Raw genomic sequence first — 25,179 nt, 5'->3', positions numbered from 1 at the left:
TCCACCGCCAGCTATAGGGGTTATTAAGAACGGCGTCTAAAAGATTGGTCTTAATTAATGACCCCCTTTGTACTTTCACTCAATAAAAGAAAACCTTTAAAAACCTGTGATATCTGATTGGTTTCCATGCTTCTTCCTAGTTGGTAAAGATTTTTATCCAAAAACCTCCTTTTTTACCACTGGATTTCAACCTCTATGGAGCACACGTTTTAGACGCTGGTCTTAATAAGGCCCTGCACTGGCGGTGGATCTGCTGGAGTTATGAAGAGGCGCAGACCTCTATATAACTTTGGTGGATCCACCGCCGCTTCTAAATGTAAAGAGAGCTTCATTGCTATCTTACATGTAGACCATTTTCTACACCTAAAACAGACGTAGAAAATGATGAATGAGACGGGCCTCTTGGCCCATCCCATTCCATGCCGTGCCAACTCAACTTTGGCATGAGTGTTGAGAAGTTGCAGGTTGCAGCACAAAGAACCTTTGTGCCGCACTCTGCGCCAGAAATAAAGCCTAGTTTAGCTGTATTTCTGTTTAATAAATGACCCCTTTATCTCCAAATCTTTGAAATATATAACATAAGTCATAATGCAGTGTCTCCCCCCTACCATAGACTTGCCTTGTATGGCTGGCATATACCAAATGGTGGACGTATTATCTTCAACAGCTCATATTGATCAAATGATTTGGGACTGTTATTGTTGATACAATACTGGACTAAAATTTTGTCAAGTAACATCTTTCATACATAATATATGTATTATTTTTATCATATCAACCTTGAATAAAAACATTTGAAAATAATAAGTTGCCTTTGCTTCTCATAAAATGGACTATAGACTCCTGGTCTGTGACTCCTGTTATAAAGGATAACAGCTTTGCAGCAAATGCTACTTGCATTGCTTCCTGGGAGACAAAGTGGGAGGTTTATTAAGACTGGCACTGTGTGCACTGAACTTAATTTGTTGTCTCGTGGCATGACGTGACGGGCTGCCCATGCACCAGAACTGAAATCTACTCCAGCCAAGAACTGGGTTAAATTTCTGGTGAAATGTGAGCCAGTTTTCTGGCATAAATGTTGTTAAAGGGAACCTGTCATCTAGATTTTGGGTATAGAGCTGAGGACATGGGTTGCTAGATCACCGCTAGCACATCCGCAATACCCAGTCTCCATAGCTCTGTGTGCTTTTATTGTGTAAAAAAATTACCCTGAGATGAGTCAGAGCTTGAAAATATGACTCTTTTTTATTCACACAAGTAAGATATGACTCTTATGTTAATTTGCATATGTATCAAATCGTTTCTTTTACACAATAAAAGCACACAGAGCTATGGGGACTGGATATTGCGGATGTGCTAGCGGCCATCTAGCAACCCATGTCCTCAGCTCTATACCCAAAATCCCAGTGACAGCTTCCCTTTAAATGAATCTGGGTGCAGGCTGTCTCCTCCCATCCATCCCCCACCAACTTTTTGGAAAGTCGTGAGGTTGTCAGATACACCTAAAAACTTTAGTTGCAAACCAGGACCTGTGCCAAAATTTTCAACTTTTCAAAGCCAGAAAACTGGTGTAGATTCTTGCTAAATTTTCTTTCTTCATGGATACTGGACAGCCAATGGCACAGTATCAGATTAGGGAAGGATTGGCAACAAAATTATGTAATATATAAATGAATGTACATAACTGGAGTTGCACTTTAAATTTTACGCAAAGCACATTACTGTGAGCACTTTAGGTGCTCAACTTTTTATTCTTATTTACTAAATCTCAGAGAAGCTGCTTAGAACTAAAAGAGGAGAGAATATTTAAAAGAAGAAAAACTGCTGCAAGAGGACATAGTTTTAAATTAGAGGGGCAAAGGTTTAAAAGTAATATCAGGAAGTATTACTTTACTGAGAGAGTAGTGGATGCATGGAATAGCCTTCCTGCAGAGGTGGTAGCTGCAAATACAGTGAAGGAGTTTAAGCATGCATGGGATAGGCATAAGGCCATCCTTCATATAAGATAGGGCCAGGGGCTATTCATAGTATTCAGTATATTGGGCAGACTAGATGGGCCAAATGGTTCTTATCTGCCGACACATTCTATGTTTCTAGAACTGAACCACTTGAGTTTTTGTTAGTTATGAACATGAGCATGACATGCAATCGTCAAATTGGTTTTTGGAAAAGGACGATATTTCCATTGCGTTCACAAAAATATGAGTGGCTTAGTGTAGACTGCTTGTGGTATGCTATCAGAGTTTTGTAGAGTTTTTCTGTGAGGTAGAACAATGAATAATGGGCTAAGGAAAGCAGCAAGCAACTAGGGAATTGTTCCTATGGGAATGTAGTTTGAGTCTATTCTTTACACATTGTTTAATCTCTTAACACTATAGGGTCAATAACAGTTTATGTAGCAAAATACAAGGATGGTTCGTTGCTTTCTATATAGAACTTGCTCCAGTGCTTTGCATACTTAAGCTGGCTATACACCTTGGATAGGAGTTGGATGATGGTTGAACATACAATTATCTGGTGAATGTTTGTTTCGCAGACATGACCATACACATTTTAGTCCATATTGACTGTTACAGTTGTTCAAACTGTCCATACATGTTCAGTGAAACTGGGAGATGAACAAAAGATCTTTTTGGGAACATTCTTTGAAAGAAAGTACTCGGCTGTCTCAGTCAGGCTTTTAAACATTGTATGGAGCAGTGGTGCATACCTGTGAACATTAGGCCATTCAGACTCCTCTGAAACGTGTTACTAACTTTACTTTATGTATGTAAAGTATACCTGGATTGTATGGGCTGTAATGCCTACATTTGCCCACAGACTGCCAAGGGTGAATATAAAGTCATACGTGGAATTGTTCGTACTGACTCCCTGGTTTTTGAGCACAATGGCAAATGATCAGCTGAATTTAAAAATTGATTGGTCATAATTGATCATGCCATAAGCATTCATTTTAGGCAAACAATTGCCAGAATTTTCCAGCTTGGCCAATTACATTTCTGGCAGACAAGAGTCTTCCATCAGCCATCAAGAACAATCATTTGTGCTAGTTTTTCAAAAGACCGGCCAACTTTTATCTCTTGTACATGACCAGTTTAAGATTATAAACTTGTTTGATTTCTGGGAAAATGGGCAATTATGGCCAAGGACAATAATAGTGATACACCCCAGCCCCTTAAGGAGTATTCAGGTGAAAATATGAAATTTGGATTTGCATTGAAACATGAAATTGATCTGGAATCCCCTATAGCCCCAAGTTTTCAGTGTCGATATACGTCATGTGTACTACTAGGCTTTAACATTTTCCTTCGTTTTGCTGGTAAATTAATAACATTGATGCTTTAGTAAAATCTATTATTCTGGTACCATGTTTTGTGCTGGAAAAGCAGCATATTACTGTATTTGAATCAATTGGTTATATCGTGACCTCGGGCAAGTTTTGCAAATTAATGCAGTGTTCTTAGTCTACTAAAGCAATACTAGTTGGAGTTCTTTCATTTGCTAAAAACATCGCCCAGCATTTTCCTGTTTATGAAATAACAGGGAATATATATTTTTATTTCAATGGATAGACTTCCCCCCATTGAAATGATTCCATTGCATTGTTACTAGCACAGAATATGCTCCAGTGAGATAACAGGCCTTTATTGTTCGGTCTACAGAATTGTAGTACAACGTCATTCCTCTTTAACAGTTGTGACTTCCTTATCATGATGTGATGTATACAGAATCAGTATAGCGGTTTGTTGGGCTGTTATTTTTGTGAGAATAAAAATAAGATTTACAACCATCTGTTTTTACATCTATGAGAATGCAGATCAATCAAATTTGCTTTTAGCTTGTAAAGACTAACTGCTGAATGGACATACAATACAATTGAAGCTCCAATGTGTGTGGGCCTCACTGGTATTCCAATAGTTCAATGCAGAAGGGGCCCTCTAAGGGGGAATACAATTATTAAAATATAACTTTTATTTCAATGTGCAGCTAAAACACACCACTAAGATGCATCTATATGATGTTTCGAGTACTCTCTTCAGAGAGCCCTGTTTCTAGTTGTCCTGTAAAAAATGCCATGATAGACATGCTGCGATTGTGTTTGCAGCGTTACCATAGACGCGCGAGATCCATGCACGTCCCATGTGGTTTCCTATTTACCAGTTTCTAGGCAACCGTATGTGCCGCCTTCTCACATCGGATGATTGGCCGCCCGTACCATGTGATGCGGCGCCTGGGTCTGACGTCGCGAGTGGCGCTCGCGTTTGACGTCAGACGCCGGAGAGGCGGTCCTTCTAGCAAAGGCGCGCACAGGTACTATTTAAACCCTACAGATAAGTGTATTATCGCGGCTGGTAGAGTGTCATGTTATTTCCCCCAACCATAGGGGCTCTACCAAATAGAGGACCACTATATCCTCATACACCGACCAGCACTGGATTATCATCTCCTTTGCATAATTGCATCCCAACACCAGGGGTGACAAATACAAGATTTTTTTACTTGTACCAGTTATTGCTGCAGGATCTACACCTGCAGTCTTCTTTTTTTGTTGTCCTTTTCCTTTTTGCACCATCTTTTCCCCTGAAGAGTCGACACGGACAGAAACGTGCCACGTCGGGAGGTCATAAGGAACTCTAACTGGTAATGTTTATTATTTTTCCGCACTAGGGATCAGTTCCGGGATAGGGACAGGTATCCGGAAGGGGTCGCCCCTATCGGGCGGGTGCTCTGTGTAGATAGGCAGAATGGAAACAGCCCCCTTCCCCTTCTTACAGGGTTAGATAGGGTACAGCTCTGCATCGCCTGTACAGACGCCACCCCCACCGTATGACCTCGAATCCGGCCTACACCTGACTCATCCGGATTGATTGACCGGGATATTCGTGCTGATCCCAGTTGCTTTTGTGGTCTGGTAAGACTGCTTGCACCTTCACAGGTGGAGCAGTTTTTTTTCTATTTCTCTACCAGCATTGGGGTACCAGGCTTGGACCCTTCCTGTATGTTTGTTATGATGATGCATCTTAGTGAATGGATATACCATTTGAAAAACATCTGTAGACTGCTTTATAGATATGTGTTTGTTCACTTTCTCCACCCAGGGACCACATTTTCACTCCATGTAAATAAAATAAAAAATCTTAGTAATGTAGATGAGCCTAAATGAAACATTTTAAAACCCCTTCAAATTGTAGCTATTTCATTTACTTTTCATATATATTTAATTCATATAATCTTATTTGAGATATTCAGATGTATAGATAAAACCATAAAGCTTATAGGTATTATTTTGTTATAGTGAATATATTGTGGGGATCCGCTCTGGTAGTTAGGACTAGCGGATGCAGTATAGAGGCAAAGTACACAGTTCTTGAATCAAACAGCGGTGTTTATTCACACATTGGTGTATAACAAAATGCAGATAAGGTGTATCACAAAACGCAGGTGGCTTGGTGTTTGTTCACACACAAGGAAAGTCCATAAACAATAAAAGTCAGTTCACCTTTAGAGTGGCCTGAGTCCTCCAGCCTGGCTCAAACCTCAAATCCCAGCACAGCCCTCAGTTCACAGCACTCAGACTCCTCAGCTCCACTGTCAGTGACTGGCAGTGCTGGCTGGTTTTTATGCCTGGCAAAACCCGGCCTGGAACATGGGGAGAAGTCACCCACCCTGCACTTTGACTACTCCCAGTAAGAGCAGTCCCGGATCAGCCATGCTAAATCTCAAGGTGTCAATTAGCAATAGCTGCTGCTGACACATAAAATACTGGCTCTTACTTCAGTGAGGTCAGGAACCTCGGCGACACATAACTTCCATCCACGATGATTCCAAGTACATATATATATAAATATATATATATATACAGTACAGACCAAAAGTTTGGACACACCTTCTCATTCAAAGAGTTTTCTTTATTTTCATGACTATGAAGGCATCAAAACTATGAATTAACACATGTGGAATTATATACATAACAAACAAGTGTGAAACAACTGAAAATATGTCATATTCTAGGTTCTTCAAAGTAGCCACCTTTTGCTTTGATTACTGCTTTGCACACTCTTGGCATTCTCTTGATGAGCTTCAAGAGGTAGTCCCCTGAAATGGTCTTCCAACAGTCTTGAAGGAGTTCGCAGAGATGCTTAGCACTTGTTGGCCCTTTTGCCTTCACTCTGCGGTCCAGCTCACCCCAAACCATCTCGATTGGGTTTAGGTCCGGTGACTGTGGAGGCCAGGTCATCTGGCGCAGCACCCCATCACTCTCCTTCATGGTCAAATAGCCCTTACTTTCAAAGTTTTCCCAATTTTTCGGCTGACTGACTGACCTTCATTTCTTAAAGTAATGATGGCCACTCGTTTTTCTTTACTTGGCTGCTTTATTCTTGCCATAATACAAATTCTAACAGCCTATTCAGTAGGACTATCAGCTGTGTATCCACCTGACTTCTCCTCAACGCCACTGATGGTCCCAACCCCATTTATAAGGCAAGAAATCCCACTTATTAAACCTGACAGGGCACACCTGTGAAGTGAAAACCATTTCAGGGGACTACCTCTTGAAGCTCATCAAGAGAATGCCAAGAGTGTGCAAAGCAGTAATCAAAGCAAAAGGTGGCTACTTTGAAGAACCTAGAATATGACATATTTTCAGTTGTTTCACACTTGTTTGTAAGGCCTCTTTCACACTTGCGTTGTCCGGATCCGGCGTGTACTCCACTTGCCGGAATTACACTCCGGATCCGGAAAAACGCAAGTGTACTGAAAGCATTTGAAGACGGAACCGTCTTCCAAATGCTTTCAGTGTTACTATGGCACCCAGGACGCTATTAAAGTCCTGGTTGCCATAGTAGGAGCGGGGAGCGGGGGAGCGGTATACTTACAGTCCGTGCGGCTCCCGGGGCGCTCCAGAATGACGTCAGAGCGCCCCATGTGCATGGATGACGTGATCCATGCGAACACGTGATCCATGTGCTTGGGGCGCCCTGACGTCACTCGGGAGCGCCCAGGGAGCCGCACGGACGGTAAGTATGCTGCTCCCCCGCTCCCCGCTACACTTTACCATGGCTGCCAGGACTTTAGCGTCCCGGCAGCCATGGTAACCATTCAGAAAAAGCTAAATGTCGGCTCCGGCAATGCGCCGAAACGACGTTTAGCTTAAGGCCGGGTCCGGATCAATGCCTTCCAATGGGCATTAATTCCGGATCCGGCCTTGCGGCAAGTGTTCCGGATTTTTGGCCGGAGCAAAAAGCGCAGCATGCTGCAGTATTTTCTCCGGCCAAAAAACGTTCCGTTCCGGAACTGAAGACATCCTGATGCATCCTGAACAGATTTCTCTCCATTCAGAATGCATTAGGATAATCCTGATCAGGATTCTTCCGGCATAGAGCCCCGACGACGGAACTCTATGCCGGAAGACAAGAACGCAAGTGTGAAAGAGCCGTTATGTATATAATTCCACATGTGTTAATTCATAGTTTTGATGCCTTCAGTGTGAATCTACAATTTTCATAGTCATGAAAATAAAGAAAACTCTTTGATTGAGAAGGTGTGTCCAAACTTTTGGTCTGTACTGTGTATATATATATATATATATATATATATATATATATATATATTTATTTAAAGGGAACGCTACCATCAACATTTTTATCACATATTAACAGCCTATATGTGAATATTCTGTGTTATTTTTTATTTCTTATTACAAAAAACAGGTGGATGGTTTTCATGTATTCTACTTTCTGTCCTGGTTCTTGATTTCCTCCTTTTTTTTTTACTTTTAGCACAGCAACCAGTCTCGCTTGACTTTAAAGTGGATTTACACCTTGCAATAATCGTGCAGGTTCCTGTGAATGCTTGTTCCCCGCAATCTGCCCATGTAAAGGTGCAGCAGATCAAATTTCTCTCGTTCATTGGGTGAAACTGTTATTAGTGTAGTTGTAAGCCGTGTACCAGGGTGGGCTCCCCATAATACAGGGAAGTCACGAACGAGGAAAGCAACTCCAGCACGAGCTATTGCCAAAACAGAATTTTACCAACACATGATAATAAACACAACCACAAGTGCTAAGAACATAAAGTAAGTTTACATACACCCAGCCCAAAGGCTGAGACCCTTGTGTTGCACAGCATGGCGCCCTCTGATGGATGCCAGCGGAAATTTTGCGGTAATTTACCTGCTAGCGGGCACAACTAAAACTGCCTCGCGGTACCTATTATTACCCTGAAGAAAACACGAACAATTGTTTGGGTGCTTAGTACGAGCTGGCCTGCGGTGCAACACAACAGTTTACAATCTTACTGTGCTCTATATTATTACCTCTCCTATAACTGGTCCGGTAGCATGTGCCTCATTATTACTCCTGAGCAAAATGCTGAACTGGATAGAACTCGTGAGGGTGTTTATCAGCTCTCAAAAGTTCAATGTCCCTTTTAGTAATGGATTCCTTGTATTACCAGTAGCAACACCTTAGACCTGACACAAAGCAGAGACCTTAACTAGCTAACTACAGGCCTGGTTTAAGTCTCTAGGCGCCAATACTGCATTGAGTTGCGTGCATGATCTTGCTGACCCGGGTCTGCTCTTTATCCACTGATGATTCTGAACCGAACAACCAGTCTCTCCAGCAATCATGAGGTCCCGCAGAGTATGCAGCTTTGTTCCTTAGCTCTTGTCAGCCTTCCTGGAAACAATCCTCCTTTGCCTGGACATGATCTTGGTATTGGACAACGATCAACTTCACTCAGCTGCAGTTCCTCGGCTCGATTCCAAGATGGCGGCTGCTCCTTCTCATGCTCTGATAAAACCACACCTCTTATGAATATAGAAATATATATGCAGTCAGTCAGCTGTGCCTAAGAAACAGCAGCATCTTGTGGCCAAACAGCAGAACGTCAGTCCAGAACATTTAATTTAATCCACACACAAACAGTGTTCAAACAATGAGAGCTGTTTCTCAATCTCGCATAGGCATCTAAATACTTGTTTCTGGGTAGAAGATTGTGCTGTCTAAATACTACTCTGCTGTCCCGAAATAATGCAGCTGTATGAGGACAAGCGATTGCAATAGCGATCCCTCATCTTCATATTATGGAGGTGATCGCTGCAGGTAAAAGCAGCGCTTTACTTCCATTTAATGAGCAGCTGACTGTCGGGAAGGAACGCTTCCTTCCCAACAATCTGCTGCTTGTCTGCCAGTGTAAATGTGCCTTTAGTCAGATCATCCACTGTGGCCAGAGAGAGAAGGGGATAAATAACTCAGAGTATCACACATCATGTTGCAATGTTCATCTGTGAGTAGCTTTATCTCGGCCTGTCAAGAGAACAATAGCTGTCATACCGTTATCCCAAATGCAGTGCTGTTCTGTGAGCTTGTTTATCTTGGCCGATCAAGAGAACGATACAGCTGTTTTACTGTCATCCTAATTCTACTAATCTACTATTTTAAAGAAACAGAATTAAGCAGTGCATCCTGTAGATAGTCAGAGTTAGCAAATGCCCGTTCATCGGGTAATCACATCTATTATGCAGGCAGAAAAATCATCATTTGTTTGCAGCAGATCGTGCCTCGTAATCACGGTGTGCTGCTGGCAAATAATGATTTTGTATGGGGACGAGGGATGGCATTGGCGATTGCTCCTTCCTATACTGTGGAGGTGATTGCTACATGTAATTGCACTGAACTGACTTTAACCCTTTAATCTACTATCAGAAATATTTTAACACTGGGTTATCTATCTATATAGGAGATGTATCTTTTTGTGCTGACTTCTAAAGAACCACACTATTTTTTAGTTAATTTTTAATGGCATACTACTGCCAAAATTGAAAAGAAAAACAGGCAAAAATTCTTTAAAAAGTAGTTTTCTATGAATGTTGCGTTACAAAAATACCCCTTTCTGACTGAAGTGCCACTTTATAATAATAGTCCTTTATGCAAATGACCTGATTCTCTGCAGGAGTTGGGACTGAAGTTCTGGCCAATATGCTTTCTATATAAGATAATGGGTTGCATCAGAAGGGGCATAGATGCCCGTGATGAGAACATATTCCTACTACTTTACAAATCATTAGTCAGACCACACATGGAGTACTGTGTACAGTTCTGGGCTCCAGTGAACAAGGCAGACATAGCAGAGCTGGAGAGGGTCCAGAGGAGGGCAACTAAAGTAATAACTGGAATGGGGCAACTACAGTACCCTGAAAGATTATCAAAATTAGGGTTATTCACGTTAGAAAAAAGACGACTGAGGGGAGATCTAATTACTATGTATAAATATATCAGGGGGTCAGTACAGAGATCTATCCCATCATCTATTTATCCCCAGGACTGTAACTGTGACGAGGGGACATCCTCTGCGTCTGGAGGAAAGAAGGTTTGTACACAAACATAGAAAAGGATTCTTTACGGTAAGAGCAGTGAGACTATGGAACTCTCTGCCTGAGGAGGTGGTGATGGTGAGTACAATAAAGGAATTCAAGAGGGGCCTGGATGTATTTCTGGAGTGTAATAATATTACAGGCTATAGCTACTAGAGAGGGGTCGTTGATCCAGGGAGTTATTCTAATTGCCTGATTGGAGTCGGGAAGGAATTTTTAATCCCCTAAAGTGAGGAAAATTGGCTTCTACCTCACAGGTTTTTTTTTGCCTTCCTCTGGATCAACTTGCAGGATAACAGGCCGAACTGGATGGACAAATGTCTTTTTTCGGCCTTATGTACTATGTTACTATGTTACTATATGCCCAGTGATGTTTCCATAACTGTCCTTGTAGCAGACAGAGTCACAACTGTTAGATTATGCAGCTCTAACTAAAACAGCACTGTCTACAGCAGTCATCATCCCCCCCATCAGTATCGATGAGGATGACTACTGTATTACAGCTGTAGACAGTGCTGTTATATTTCTCACATTAACTCATGGCTTTGATGCTATACTGTCTACACTTAGTCCACTAGCAGTAGATTCACCAGTGTTGAAGTAGTCTGTATAGCGCCAACAAACAGATTTGGTATTCCTGAGCGTTCTGAATATTTTTGCTCGTAATTGCATTTCAGAAATGGAAATGTGCATGGTGTTTAGGCATTTTATCGTTTTGGAAATAAGTAGCACCAAATGATTACGCTCTATCAGTTTGATCTTCTGAAGTGCCTAATAGAAAATTAGGATATCAGTTTTAGGCAATATTTTCCTAAAGGAACACTCCTAGTAAAGCAAATGTACTGTGTTAGTGCATGACAGCAGGATTCAAAGAATGCCTAAGGCCTCTTTCACACTTGCGTTGTCCGGATCCGGCGTGTACTCCACTTGCCGGAATTACACTCCGGATCCGGAAAAACGCAAGTGTACTGAAAGCATTTGAAGACGGAACCGTCTTCCAAATGCTTTCAGTGTTACTATGGCACCCAGGACGCTATTAAAGTCCTGGTTGCCATAGTAGGAGCGGGGAGCGGGGGAGCGGTATACTTACAGTCCGTGCGGCTCCCCGGGCGCTCCAGAATGACGTCAGAGCGCCCCATGCGCATGGATGACGTGATCCATGCGATCACGTGATCCATGCGCTTGGGGCGCCCTGACGTCACTCTGGAGCGCCCGGGGAGCCGCACGGACGGTAAGTACACTGCTCCCCCGCTCCCCGCTACACTTACCATGGCTGTCAGGACTTTAGCGTCCCGGCAGCCATGGTAACCACTCTGAAAAAGCTAAATGTCGGCTCCGGCAATGCGCCGAAACGACGTTTAGCTTAAGGCCGGATCCGGATCAATGCCTTCCAATGGGCATTAATTCCGGATCCGGCCTTGCGGCAAGTGTTCCGGATTTTTGGCCGGAGCAAAAAGCGCAGCATGCTGCGGTATTTTCTCCGGCCAACAAACGTTCCGTACCGGAACTGAAGACATCCTGATGCATCCTGAACGGATTACTCTCCATTCAGAATGCATTAGGATAATCCTGATCAGGATTCTTCCGGCATAGAGCCCCGACGACGGAACTCTATGCCGGAAGACAATAACGCAGGTGTGAAAGAGCCCTAAGAGAGAATTCATTCATTCATCGCTTCGTCACTCACAGCACTAGGCATAACAAAGTGTATCAGTTTTATATAGACCTTGTTTTAGTTACTCCCTGTTTTGCACACTGTGCTAAACCATTGATTTAGTTCCTTCCAGGTTTCCTATGGCTGCTTTATGCGACACCTATTGCAGTAAATTGTTTGCCTTTAACAGGGATCTATACAGTTGCAAGAAAAAGTATGTGAACCCTTTGGAATGATATGGATTTCTGCACAAATTGGTCATAAAATGTGATCTGATCTTCATCTAAGTCACCACAATAGACAATCACAGTCTGCTTAAACTAATAACACACAAAGAATTAAATGTTACCATGTTTTTATTGAACACGCCATGTAAACATTCACAGTGCAGGTGGCAAAAGTATGTGAACCCTTGGATTTAGTAACTGGTTGAACCTCCTTTGGCAGCAATAACTTCAACCAAACGTTTCCTGTCGTTGCAGATCAGACGTGCACAACGGTCAGGAGTAATTCCAGACCATTTGTCTTTACAGAACTGTTTCAGTTCAGCAATATTCTTGGGATGTCTGGTGTGAATCGCTTTCTTGAGGTCATGCCACAGCATCTCAATCGGGTTGAGGTCAGGACTCTGACTGGGCCACTCCAGAAGGCGTATTTTCTTCTGTTAAAGCCATTCTGTTGTTGATTTACTTCTATGCTTTGGGTTGTTGTCCTGTTGCAACACCCATCTTCTGTTGAGCTTCAGCTGGTGGACAGATGGCCTTAAGTTTTCCTGCAAAATGTCTTGATAAACTTGGGAATTCATTTTTCCTTCGATGATAGCAATCCGTCCAGGCCCTGACGCAGCAAAAGCAGCCCCAAACCATGATGCCCCCACCACCATACTTCACAGTTGGGATGAGGTTTTGATGTTGGTGTGCTGTGCCTCTTTTTCTCTACATATAGTGTTGTGTGTTTCTTCTAAACAACTCAACTTTGGTTTCATCTGTCCACAGAATATTTTGCCGGTACTGCTGTGGAACATCCAGGTGCTTTTGTGCAAACTGTAAATGTGCAGCAATGTATTTTTTGGACAGCAGTGGCTTCCTCTGTGGTATCCTGCCATGAAATCCATTCTTGTTTAGTGTTTTACGTATCGTAGATTCGCTAACAGGGATGTTAGCATATGCCAGAGACTTTTGTAAGTCTTTAGCTGACACTCTAGGATTCTTCTTCACCTCATTGAGCAGTCTGCACTGTGCTCTTGCAGTCATCTTTACAGGATGGCCACTCCTAGGGAGAGTAGCAGCAGTGCTGAACTTTCTCCATTTATAGACAATTTGTCTTACTGTGGACTGATGAACAGCAAGGTTTTTGGAGATACTTTTATAACCCTTTCCAGCTTTATGAAAGTCAACAATTCTTAATCGTAGGTCTTCTGAGAGCTCTTTTGTGCGAGGTATCATTCACATAAGGCAATGCTTCTTGTGAAAAGCAAACCCAGAACTGGTGTGTGTTTTTTATAGGGCAGGGCAGCTGTAACCAACACCTCCAATCTCATCTCATTGATTGGACTCCAGTTGGCTGACACCTCACTCCAATTAGCTCTTGGAGAGGTCATTTGTCTAGGGGTTCACATACTTTTTCTACCTGCACTGTGAATGTTTACATGGTGTGTTAAATAAAAACATGGTAAAATTTAATTCTTTGTGTGTTATTAGTTTAAGCAGACTGCAATTGTCTATTGTTGTGACTTAGATGAAGATCAGATCACATTTTATGACCAATTTGTGCAGAAATCCATATAATTCCAAAGGGTTCACATACTTTTTCTTGCAACTGTATATTGAATGCAGATTCATAGGTGACTAGAAGACGATCACTGAAGATTTTATAGAATATGCAGGATGGGACCTGGTAGGAATAAAGGCTACATCACAGAAGCAGTACACAGCCCTAGTGATTTTGGTAAATGAATACTTTTTGGCAGAAGTTATGCTTATTTCTTTTCACACACCTTGGACTTCAACCTGTGGCTTTCCGGTTGTTGTGAAACTGGTGAATTGTACTTTCACAACCACTGAAAAGCAAAGCCATAGAGTATTCTGCAGGGTTTAGAAATGAAGGATTTTATTAACCTCTTGCCATCCTGTTTGGGTGACCATACAGAAGTGGTCACAAGAGGTTCTGTTGCTCTACAGGAGGGGCCTGTTTTTTAATGTGAGCAGAAGATTGCAGTCACCCCACTCCCTCACTGCCATTTCCCCTGCACTTTTGTGGGGGGGGGGGGGGGGGGGTGTCTTATAGAGCAAAAAATATGGTAAATGCCTTCCAAAGTTATTACCACATAAAAGGTCCTGAAGGGGTTAAAGTATGTGAAAAACAAAATCCAAAGAAATCCCCCAAACTGTTTCTCTGTAGGAAGCTGCATTACAGCATGTTGATAGTGACAGCATATACATGAGGACTCCTTGTAGCTGCTTTTGTTCCCATGGCTACCCCGGCTCCTCCATCTAGGCAGTATCATAGGGACTTCACAGGATGGGAAGCTGTTATGTGCAGTATTCATTACCAAAAAAAGCATGTGAAAGTAAAATTCCTTTAGTTCACCATCAATTAATTCATGAGTAGTCGGATTACTTAAAAGGGTATTCAGATTTTATAATTTTACTATTTTTCATTTGTACTTTTTTTTGTTAACTTGCATACATTTATTATTTTCACATACCTTTCTTATATTTGTGCGGGTCTGCACAATGGAATGGTTTATGGCTCCTAGATTAATACTGTGTAATCATCCATGGTCTGACTAGTACTCCCTGACTTTCAGTTAGCTAGAGGGTTACGTGGCATACATGTACAGAGTCAACACAAAGGGCACATCCATTGGATACATCAATTGCTATTATGGCTGTTTTATTTGTGTAATGTGGTGCAGTCCTCTACTGATAGTGGTCTCTGTCTTGTTAATAAAGTTAACAGTTAAATAAAAACACAGAGACAGAGAGACATTAGAAGATCTGCTTCTCCACAGACACTGACAGACAAGGGGCCAAGATGCTGCTGTGGATAGAAGTATATGGAAGTTTTGCTCCTCAATTAAGGTTGGTCCACCAGCAACATTAAATGGGTTTTCATGGCGTAAGATAATGATGACATATCCTTAAGATAGGTCATCAAATCTGATCGATGGGAGTTCAACACGCGGCACTACCACCAATCAGTTGTTTGAAGATGCTGTGGCGCTCCAATGAGACTGTGGCCTCCTCACAGCATACCAAGCACCGTGTCATTTATTGTATAATGGCTGTGCATAGTATTGCAGCCCAGGCCTATTCACTTAAATAAGACTGGCCTAGGAAGACGTGGCAGCACTCTGTCATCAATATCTTACTCCCAGAAAACCCCTTTACTCACCCATCCACTGGATAAATGATAAATATGTGATCACTGGGGAGATCTAACCAGTGGAAACTAGGGCTGAAACGATTACTCGATTGAATCGAGTAATTCGACACAAAAAAAATCCTCTGCAAATTAATTTGTGTCACGTGACCACGGAGCGGGAGTGAAGCGCTTGCTATTACTCACCGCTCCGTGGTCACCCGCCGGCCCGTACCACGCTTCACCCACCCGCTGTCGGACAGCAGCTTCATCGCCAACCTCCCCAATGGCTACATGACCGACCTGCAGTGCCCCGAGCCCCCCCATCCGCCTCCACCCACCGGGCCGGACAGGAGTAGGCAGAGCGGGGCGCAGGTGGCAGGGGGCTTCTTCTCTTCCATCACCAACGTGGTCAAACATACAGCGGCCTCGGCGGGTCTGGGGAAGCAGAGTGCAGGGGGCCCCAGGAGAAAGTCCGGAATCCTGCTGGTGGTAGATGACCCCTCACCTGCAGGGGCCCCGATGTACACAAGGTGTACACTGAGACAGTGCATTAGGTTCCGCATAGCCTGGGGGGAGCCCCTGGATCATGTCAGCTGTGGGGTCCCTAGCTCCCCCCAATGTACTGGTGTGCAAATTGGTTTACATTCCACAGGGACTGGGGGGACTCCCTGTTTAATGTTAGGGGTCCCCAAATAAATGTATGCAAATTATTTCTTTATATTCCACATCCTGCATTCTAGGGGCCCCTGTGTTAGAATGCCAAAGGGCCCCCCGAAAACTATATAGAAAATATATTATGTCATGTACACAGGGGCACCTGTGTTAGATTGCCATAGGACCCCCAGCAAAATATATGGAAATTATATTATTGCTTTATATGTCATGTAAACAGAGGGCCCTATATATGATCGTCATAGGGTCCCCAGCCAGCTCCCCAATAATATATATGGAAATGATTTCTCTATATGTCATGTAGACAGGGGTGCCCCCTGTGTCCAGGATCCCCCATACTGACTGGAGAGTTCCCCTTATAATGAGACCTCCTAAACCATGTCCTTGTAATGTCTCCCAGTCACTGCTGGTACGGTATGTACTGTAATACAGGGGTATTGCTAGGGTCTCAAAAGTTCCAGGGCCCAAGCCCCAATGAATATGGCCCAGTTCTCTAAGTCGCCACCCCCCCCCCCCTCCCCACACACACACCGCATTTTGCTGTACTTGCTATACAGCAGCACATACCTGTCACATCTAGAGCCCCCCAGGTGACTTCTCCTCCGATGTAGATCTTCTCTGTCATAATCTTCTCCATTTGGTCCGGACAACTTCTTTTAGTCGCGCCTCGTCTCTGCAGAGTGTAACACAGACGTCTTAGCTTCCTCACTTTTCTATCATCATCCCCCAACCTGGAGCCCCCACAGTGTTATCCTGCTCACTGTGCTCCCAATGCCCCCAAATACTATCCTGAAGAAAAATGAGTGCCTCCCATAGTAATAATGCTCCTCCAAGTCCCACCAATAGTAATTCCTTTCCAGAATGCCCCCATTAGTAATACTGCCCCCTACAGTGCCCCCAACAGTGATAATGCTCCCCAAGACTGCCCCTATTAGTAGAAGAGCTCTCCAGTATTAATAATGCCCTCACAGAGCCCCCAGTAGAAATAAGCCCCCCTATTGTTCCCAAGTGGTAATAACGCTCTCTATAGACCCCTTAGTAGTAATAAGGCCCCCATAGTGCTCTTAGTAAAAATAAGGAGAATCTATAAGTCCCTCCTATAGAGCCCCCAGTAGTAATAAGAACACCTATAATGTACCCTGGATTTGCAGTACCTCCTGTAGTTATATTCCTCCCTCCGCCATAGAGTCCCATATAAATAACATCACACCATCTCCCCAGCCCCCTCCAATTTACAGTCCCAAGTAAATATCACCCCCTCCCTAGCCGCCCCATGTGTATAACATCACCTCCTCCCCAGCCGCCTTCAACATACAGTCCCAAGTAAATATCACCCCCTCCTTAGCCACCTCCAATATGCAATCCCATGTAAACATCACCCCCTCAACATTCAGTCCCATGTAAATAACATGACCCCCTCCCCAGCCACCTCCAACACACAGTCCCATGTAAATAACATTCCTCCTTCATCCCTAACATACAGTCCCAGTTAAATAACCACAACTCCCAGCATTGCTCTGCCTCTCCCTTCACTAACCTCTCTTCCTGTGGCAGACATTACCACAGCTTCTTCCCCCAAGTCTTCTCCTCTTCATTGCTGTCCTCTCTTGCACTGGTCACATTATGGTGACATCATCCCAGGTCCTTCTCAACCACTGCCTGTTTTACTGGTCACATGACCTGTGATGTCACCACAGGTCCTTCAGTTCTTCCACTGCATCAGATTCAATTGTATTGCCATCCTGAGGACGGCAATACAGTTGTATCTAGCTGGCAGGCAGGACGTTCAGGTCCTGGGACAAAACATCAAGGGCCCAGGCCCCGAATGTTTTGACCTAGCAACGCCCCTGCTGTAATATATATGACGGGGATCCACGTGTGTATGTTTGTTGTATACATGCACATAGATATAATTTACATAATGCTGCTCTGCGTCTCTTCAGGAGTGTGACCTCTCGGAGAGAACTGTTGCATTATGGAAAGTACTGAGAGTATGTGTCGTATGGGATAAGCTGACAGATGTAACCCGTATATAGAGATGGTATTTTTTTTTTTAACTGATATATAATGTTGGTGACTAGGAATCTGTGGGCAAGCTGGTGGCACTGGGGGGCAAGCTGGTGACACTGGGAGGCAGCTGGTGGCACGGGGGAGCTGATGGCACAGGGGGGGTGATGAGTTTTTATGAAAAAAAACGTTCTTTTAGTTCATTTTTTGTTATTAGATTATTCGATTAATCGTAAAAAAATAATCGATAGAATACTCGATTTCTAAAGTAATCGTTTACTGCAGCCCTAGTGGGAAGCCCAACAAATCATGAGAATGAAGGTCCTTGCGTGTCACATGCATGTCTACCGTTCCATTCACAGTCTATGGGCTTCCTGAGTACAGCACTCAGCTATCCTTGGCAGTCCAATAGAAGTGAATGGAGCAGTGGTTATGCATGTGCATTACCGCTTGATTCACACATAGGACTCCAATTCTCGCGATTGGTGGGGGTCCCAATGGTCGAACCTTCAGCAATGATACATTAATCATTTATACTGTATTTTGGAATTCTGTGAACAAATAGGTAAAAAAAAAATATATGGAATTTATTCTTTAAGGATCCTTTTGGAATGCTCTGTTCACATTAGAACGGTCCTCCATGCCGTCAGGTTTACATTCCCTTTTTATGACAAGCATAGATAGTCTGTAGAGCCATTTTTGATGTGAATAAATAGAGGGCTGACAGGCATCGTGTATTTGCATGTACCTGCCAATTTCGTTGCCATTTTTCAATTGTGTGTAGTATACGTGATATTTCTGTTATTACCATGGCTATTTCCCATAAGCACGGGGATTTCATTTTTGAAATACTGTGAATATGTAAAAAAAATAATATTTGTTTTATTAATAGGGTTTAAGTAAACAGGGGGAATGTACATACAGGACTGCAACTCCCTTAACGTCATTATATTTCATGTTCATTAAATTAACTTATAAAATATGTTATAAAAAGAAAATAACATCTTTCCTCCCATTCTGGATCTCAGGTAAAAAGGGCTAAAACAAGATTTAATTAAATGTTATGTTTTGCAGAAACCAGCAAACATCCTGGTAATGGGGGAAGGTCCTGAGAGAGGAAGAGTCAAAATAGGTAAACAAAATTAACATAAATGCACATGATTTCTGCTTTAAACAAGACTGTGTGTGATCAAGATAGATCTTTAATACACTAGGCACAATACACAGGTACAATAATAAGATTTTTCAGGTACAATAATAAGATGTTTTATTTCCTAATCTGCTGTACAAATTTTTAATCTAAGCTAAAAGTTAAACATTAAGAACAGGAGTGTCGAGGACAGGTTTATTAACATAATGTATTAAAATCTGAATGATGCTCTAATGATGCTGAACTGGTAGGCCCAATTACAACTACTAAAGGGGGTTAACTTATAGAGAGGAATTCCCAATTAGTAGAATAAGGTATATATGGTGCCCTTCCCTTTTAGCCTTTCAGAAGAGTCACGAAAAGGTAAAAAAAAAAAAATGCCCCGCTATGTATGAAATTTGGTATGAGGTTCACATCTTGTGCAAAATATTGATTTACTGGATTCAGTTCAGTACCCACTATTTCAGATTTTATGGTGATATTCAGCTGCACTTATATTATTTAAATCCAGTCTAACCCAATAACCAGTTCCCTGTATAAAATACCTCAAAAGCTAAAAGCTCAATAAATTGTCATTTAAATGGCTCCTATTAACAAAATGTAACCACAGATATTAGATTATCAGTGATTCCAACAAAATTAATTTATGCTGGTAACAAAACTCCTAGTGTTTATAGGTTTCACTAAATACCCAATAAGATACATAATTGTCAATCAATAACTGTGTTCCCAGACTCCCTCATAATTATTCACTCTCAGCTTTGCCTCGTGTGCATCTTGTTAGAATAGGGAGGTAAGGAAGGAACATTGGCTGCTACACATCTCTGGTCATTTCGGAAACAACAGAATTTGGTAGGTTAAAGGGGTTTTCCAGGTTTTTCAGTTCCTCACCATTTACAAGATATTTATTTGCTGTCAGTGAATGAAAGTATACTTTAGAACCTATACAGACCTAAGGTGGCCAAACATTAGATAGAAGTTGGTTGATGGGTGAGCAGCAGTTGAACAAACATTTGGTGAAGTTTCGTTTCTCATACCCAGCAATGCAAATTTTAGTCTATAATGACTATTACAGGTGTTCAAACTGACCATACATGTTCAAGGAAGTCAGGTGGTGGACGAAATATTTTTCTGGGAATGTTCTTTCAAAGAAAGATCTTTCATTCTTGACTGATCTTTCATTGAATGAAAGATCTTTCGTCTATCAGATGAAAAAATTAAACATGGCCTGTCATTGGTCGGCTAAACGATCATTTGTTGTTAAATTTCATCAGAAAAACATTTGTTTGGTTTGAAATCCTATGTTTTTATCAACTTTAGATTTGTGTATGGGTACCTCCTGCTCTCAGGTAAGTCGTGGATAGGATTGCATCCAGTCTAAAGGTCTGTTTACACAGGCAGATGACTGTGCGCAGATCAATGATATAGAAAGTTGATTGGCACTTGTTTACTTTGGGCTTGAGCGAGCAATCATGCATACATATACTCATCCTGTTATAGAGCTGCATTGTTTGGGGGCAGCACATTTCACTGACAAACCATATGTCTACTGTAAAGATGCAATCAACGACAAATGACAGTCAAATGTGCCAAATTTAGTACAGCATATCATGTTGGAGAATACATTTTTTGTTTGGCAAGACACGTTTGTTAAAAAAAACTATAATGCATACATAATGTACAGTGTGCAAGAAGGGAGTGGGGGGGGGGGCGTCAAGTGATCACGCTCTCCAATCATTGTCAAATGAAGGTAATAATGAGGGCTGATCCGCTTGCATTTAGTCGTTCGTCGCTTATTATGGGCAAAAAATCTACCCCTGTATAAGGACCCTAAGTTTTCAACAAGGCAGATCAATTTCAGAAATGTGCCTGTCATTAGTCATTTGTTGATATTATCATCTTATGATAGCTGATTGCTGGAATATGCCATCATTTTATGATTGTGAGGGTTTGAACTCTGGGAAGGGCTGCAGTGCTGATTTAGGACTGCCATCCCTTTACTGTTTTTCGCTGCACTGCACCGCTCACATGGGAGCAGCTGTGAAAGACACTGTAGCATGACCCCATTCAAGTGCTTTAATGCCACAGGAGCATGGCAAAGTGATTTGCATATAGTAACCAGATTATAGGATGTATTGTACAATATGGATTCTACTTTTAGATTTTTGAATCCAATTTATTAGTTAGAATCACTACTTTTACACTCCTCAACATTGAAGTTGCAGCACCAAGAAGGACAAGCCATAAAATAATGCAATATGAGCAAGTAGGAGGTGTCGCTATGATCTGAAGATAGTCAAATTTTCAAGCACCTAGATCCAAACTATGGCATGCGGGAGGAGCATAAAAACCTGATTAAAAACAAAGGGGGAATTTTATCGAACTGGTGTAAAGTAGAACTGTCTTAGTTGCCCATAGCAACCAATCAGATTCCACCTTTCATTTTCCAAAGGAGCTGTGAAAAATGAAAGGTGGAACCTGATTAGTTGCTATAGGCAACTAAGCCAGTTCTACTTTACACCAGTTTGATAAATCTCCCCCAAAGTTTTTTAGCCACATGAAATCTCCAAAATTGGATCAAGTTGTGTGGTATTATTGTGCGATGCCTCCTGTTCGTCGACGTGCCAGTTATTGCCACTTGTCGCAAACTGAGAGGGACATCTTTGAAACTAAGAGACCTTGGTTTATCACCCCATCACAAGTAACAGATCACTAAGCACCTAGGCTGAGATGTCAGAACTGTTCAAAATTGCATGTCCTTATGGTTGGGAGAATGACGACGAACTGGAACGACCGCAAGAGGTGAACCTCTGCGCAGGCAGCAGCAGTGATCCATTCTGTACTGCAAGTGAACTTGGAGGTCACATGCAAAACCATGGGCAGAAAACAAGTGTCTACTCAAACCATCAGAAGGCATTAGCACAACATTGGGCACAAAGTGTTTCATTTACCTCATGCCATCGCTCTCAAAGGCTATTGTGGTGCAAGATGGCAGTGGAGGCTGGAACGGAGGTTATTACTCTTCAGCAATAAGTCCTTTTGTCTCAGATTCAATCAAATCTGGAGTTTGGTTTGGAGACCATGTGGGCAATGCTGTGAAGAGGCCTTCAAAAGGGAATGTCACACTGGTCTTTCTCATGAGATTATGGTATGAGATGGCATAATTTACTGTAGCCGGACCCCTCGAGTTTTCATTTCAGGTACACTAACAGTTTGGCACTACATTGATTAAGTCGTGGTACGGCCATTTCTCCAAAGTGTCCCAGGAGCCATTTGTCAACAGGACAACACCAGCCCGCTTGTTGCTCCTGATACTGTGAGCAGCCTTTGTGGCCCAAACCTGCACATCTGGGACGTCATTGGTTGGCATTTGCAAAGGGAGCTGTCAGCAGCAGATCTTGATGATTTGCATTCCCAACTGCCCTCAACATGGTAGAACATTCCTTAAACAACCATTAATAACCTCATTGATGGCTTGCCAAGGCATGTGTGTGTAGTTCTACGCATGGTGCTCCTATTCGATACTGAATAAATCGAGATGTTTTGAAAATTTTGTTTCCTCTTTTTTTCTAATTTGCATATCATTAACATGTCTATCCATCGTGTGATTTACATAATTCCATGAGTTTTCCTTCTTGTTGTTGCAATTTCAATGTTGATGAAGGTATTATTATTGTTATTATTATTTATAACTACCAACATTTGTTTTCCTGTCTGGGACAGCAACCTAGAAATACCCCTTTTATGCAAATCTACAAAATCCCTAGCCTGGGATTTATTGTATCACATATTTACTTTGATCGTGTCAGAGAGCATTATTGTTTTCTACTCTGAACCAAAGAATATATGGTTTACTATAGACTGGACAAGGATGTTTTCAAGCCTTGCTAGTCAATTCATCTGGAATTTTGCTTCTCGTTTCTGACAGTTGCAACTGTTGTTGTCGTGTTTTGTTAATCTCTATGGACATTCTTTTTCCATGGCTGCTAAGAAAAATCAGTCTGGTACCTTGAGTCTACAGTAAATGTGCCCACCCGTGGCTATTTCTGTTTATCGTGTATATTAGCTACAGATTAACGCTGGCTACATAGTAACGTTGGATTCGTTTGTTTTCTTGCTTTGTTTTTCTTTTGCAGCTGACATGGGCTTTGCTCGATTATTCAATGCTCCTTTGAAACCACTAGCAGACCTAGATCCAGTTGTGGTTACCTTTTGGTACAGAGCACCAGAGTTGCTGCTTGGTGCAAGACATTATACTAAAGCTATAGGTAAGTAATTTAGGAGATGCTTGTAGTAAAGAAACACATTTTATAATTAATATTTTCAACTTTTCCTATAACTATGTGTTAGGAGACTTATCCTCTGTGCAAGGTGCATTATATCAAGCTAAGTTTGGTTCCTGTTCGGCACGATGATGCAATTCAGTGCCAAATTTAGAGATATTTTGACAAGAAAAAAATTACAGTGTAAATGACAGCTATTAGCAGTACATATATTTTGATAATGTACCATCACTAATGTTTTTTCAAGCATTTCAGGAATCTTTGGCCCCTGCTTTCTTGACTGGAAGTAAATTTTTGGTATTGACACAGGAAAAACTGCTCCCCTCCCTTCTGTTTCAAGATGTCAGCTGAGCATGTGAACCAAGGGGTTAGACTTTTTTCCAAACAGTACACATGTTGTGCATCTTGGGTCCTCCCCCTCATCAGCATCATCACATTTATGGGACTTGTAATGTTTCACTGGCTTATTCATATATCATGTTACTACTGCTGTCCAACAATGCCCACCTATCAAAAAGATCCTATTTCATCCCTGTACTACATATTTTATTGGCTGAAAGACTGTACTCAGTCATCCTTCCGTAGCAGCATCACTGTATTGGTTCATTCCTCTGTCTTTATCACATGATGATTGCTGCCCAGACTTAATGAAAGAGGCAATGACAGAAGCAGCTAAAACAGCATTTTGTTTTCCCCATCCTTGCTCCTGTCATTTGGTCTGGTCAGTGGTCATCACACAATCCAGACAGTGGACTTCTTGTAGGTTGTGTGGAAGACCCAGGATCTGTGCTATTTAGATTGCTGTGTAATAAATCTAGGACTTCCAGAAACTCTACATATGACATGTTTTGGGATATCTTTCTATCCCTCTCTCTGTGCATTTTAAAGTACATACCTTTTGATTTAACAATTCTTTGTGATTTGATAGTAGCACTCTGAGCTAATCAGTCAACTCCTTAAGGGCTCATGCACACAGCCTTTGCCCGGCCGTTCTGTGCACTGGGGACTGCAATTTGCGGTTCTCAATACACGGGCAACATCTGTGTGGATTCAGCAGACTGATGCAGACTGATTCAAACTGAATGGGCCCGTGACCCATCTGCACCACAAAAAAACATGTTCTATTTTTTTTTTTTACGGTGTGGAGCCACGGAGAGAAACTCAGCGGAAGCACTCTGTAGTAGTTCTGTGCCTCCGTTCCGCACCGGACCTTCCAGATTGCGGACCCGTGGGGTGCAAAAACTGCCGGACCCGTATATTGCAGACTTACTGTTTGCGAGCCGCAATATGGGCCCAACCGGCACACATTCATGAGCCCTAAACCTATATTAGACTCGCCAATTGTCGGACTGTTTAATGTTAACAAGCGTTTGCAGGTACACTCGTTAGCGATGATACGGCAGTCTAATACTGAACGTGCAAACTCTCATTTATTGGGCAATCGAAATCTTTCAGCATGCTTAAAAATGATAGTTTGCTGGTGGCAGATCTTGCTGTCTAATTATGATGCTACCGGCAAACAACTAGACAGCAAGGGGAAAAGCGATGGCATAATGATCACGCCTCCTTACCCTGTGGAGGAGGTTGATGCAGGCAATAGCAGTGGTCACCTCGGCTAGCGATCAGACGATTGCCGGAATGGAACGCTTCCTTACCAGCAGTCGCCTGC

General features: G+C 42.3%; 1 protein-coding gene across 1 annotated transcript in view; it reads left to right on the top strand.

Annotated features, from left to right (window-relative positions):
- Positions 1 to 25,179, top strand: part of CDK19 (cyclin dependent kinase 19) — a 238,813-nt gene that overhangs the window by 132,319 nt on the left and 81,315 nt on the right. The window contains exons 5-6 of the mRNA XM_040428878.1: positions 19,152 to 19,209; positions 23,364 to 23,495. Of these exons, the coding sequence (XP_040284812.1) occupies positions 19,152 to 19,209; positions 23,364 to 23,495 (190 nt within the window). The remainder of the gene's footprint in view (positions 1 to 19,151; positions 19,210 to 23,363; positions 23,496 to 25,179) is intronic.

The sequence above is a fragment of the Bufo bufo genome, chromosome 4 (genome assembly GCF_905171765.1).
Source record: "Bufo bufo chromosome 4, aBufBuf1.1, whole genome shotgun sequence".
Taxonomy (NCBI): domain Eukaryota; kingdom Metazoa; phylum Chordata; class Amphibia; order Anura; family Bufonidae; genus Bufo; species Bufo bufo.
This window is presented reverse-complemented; position numbering and strand designations above follow the sequence as displayed.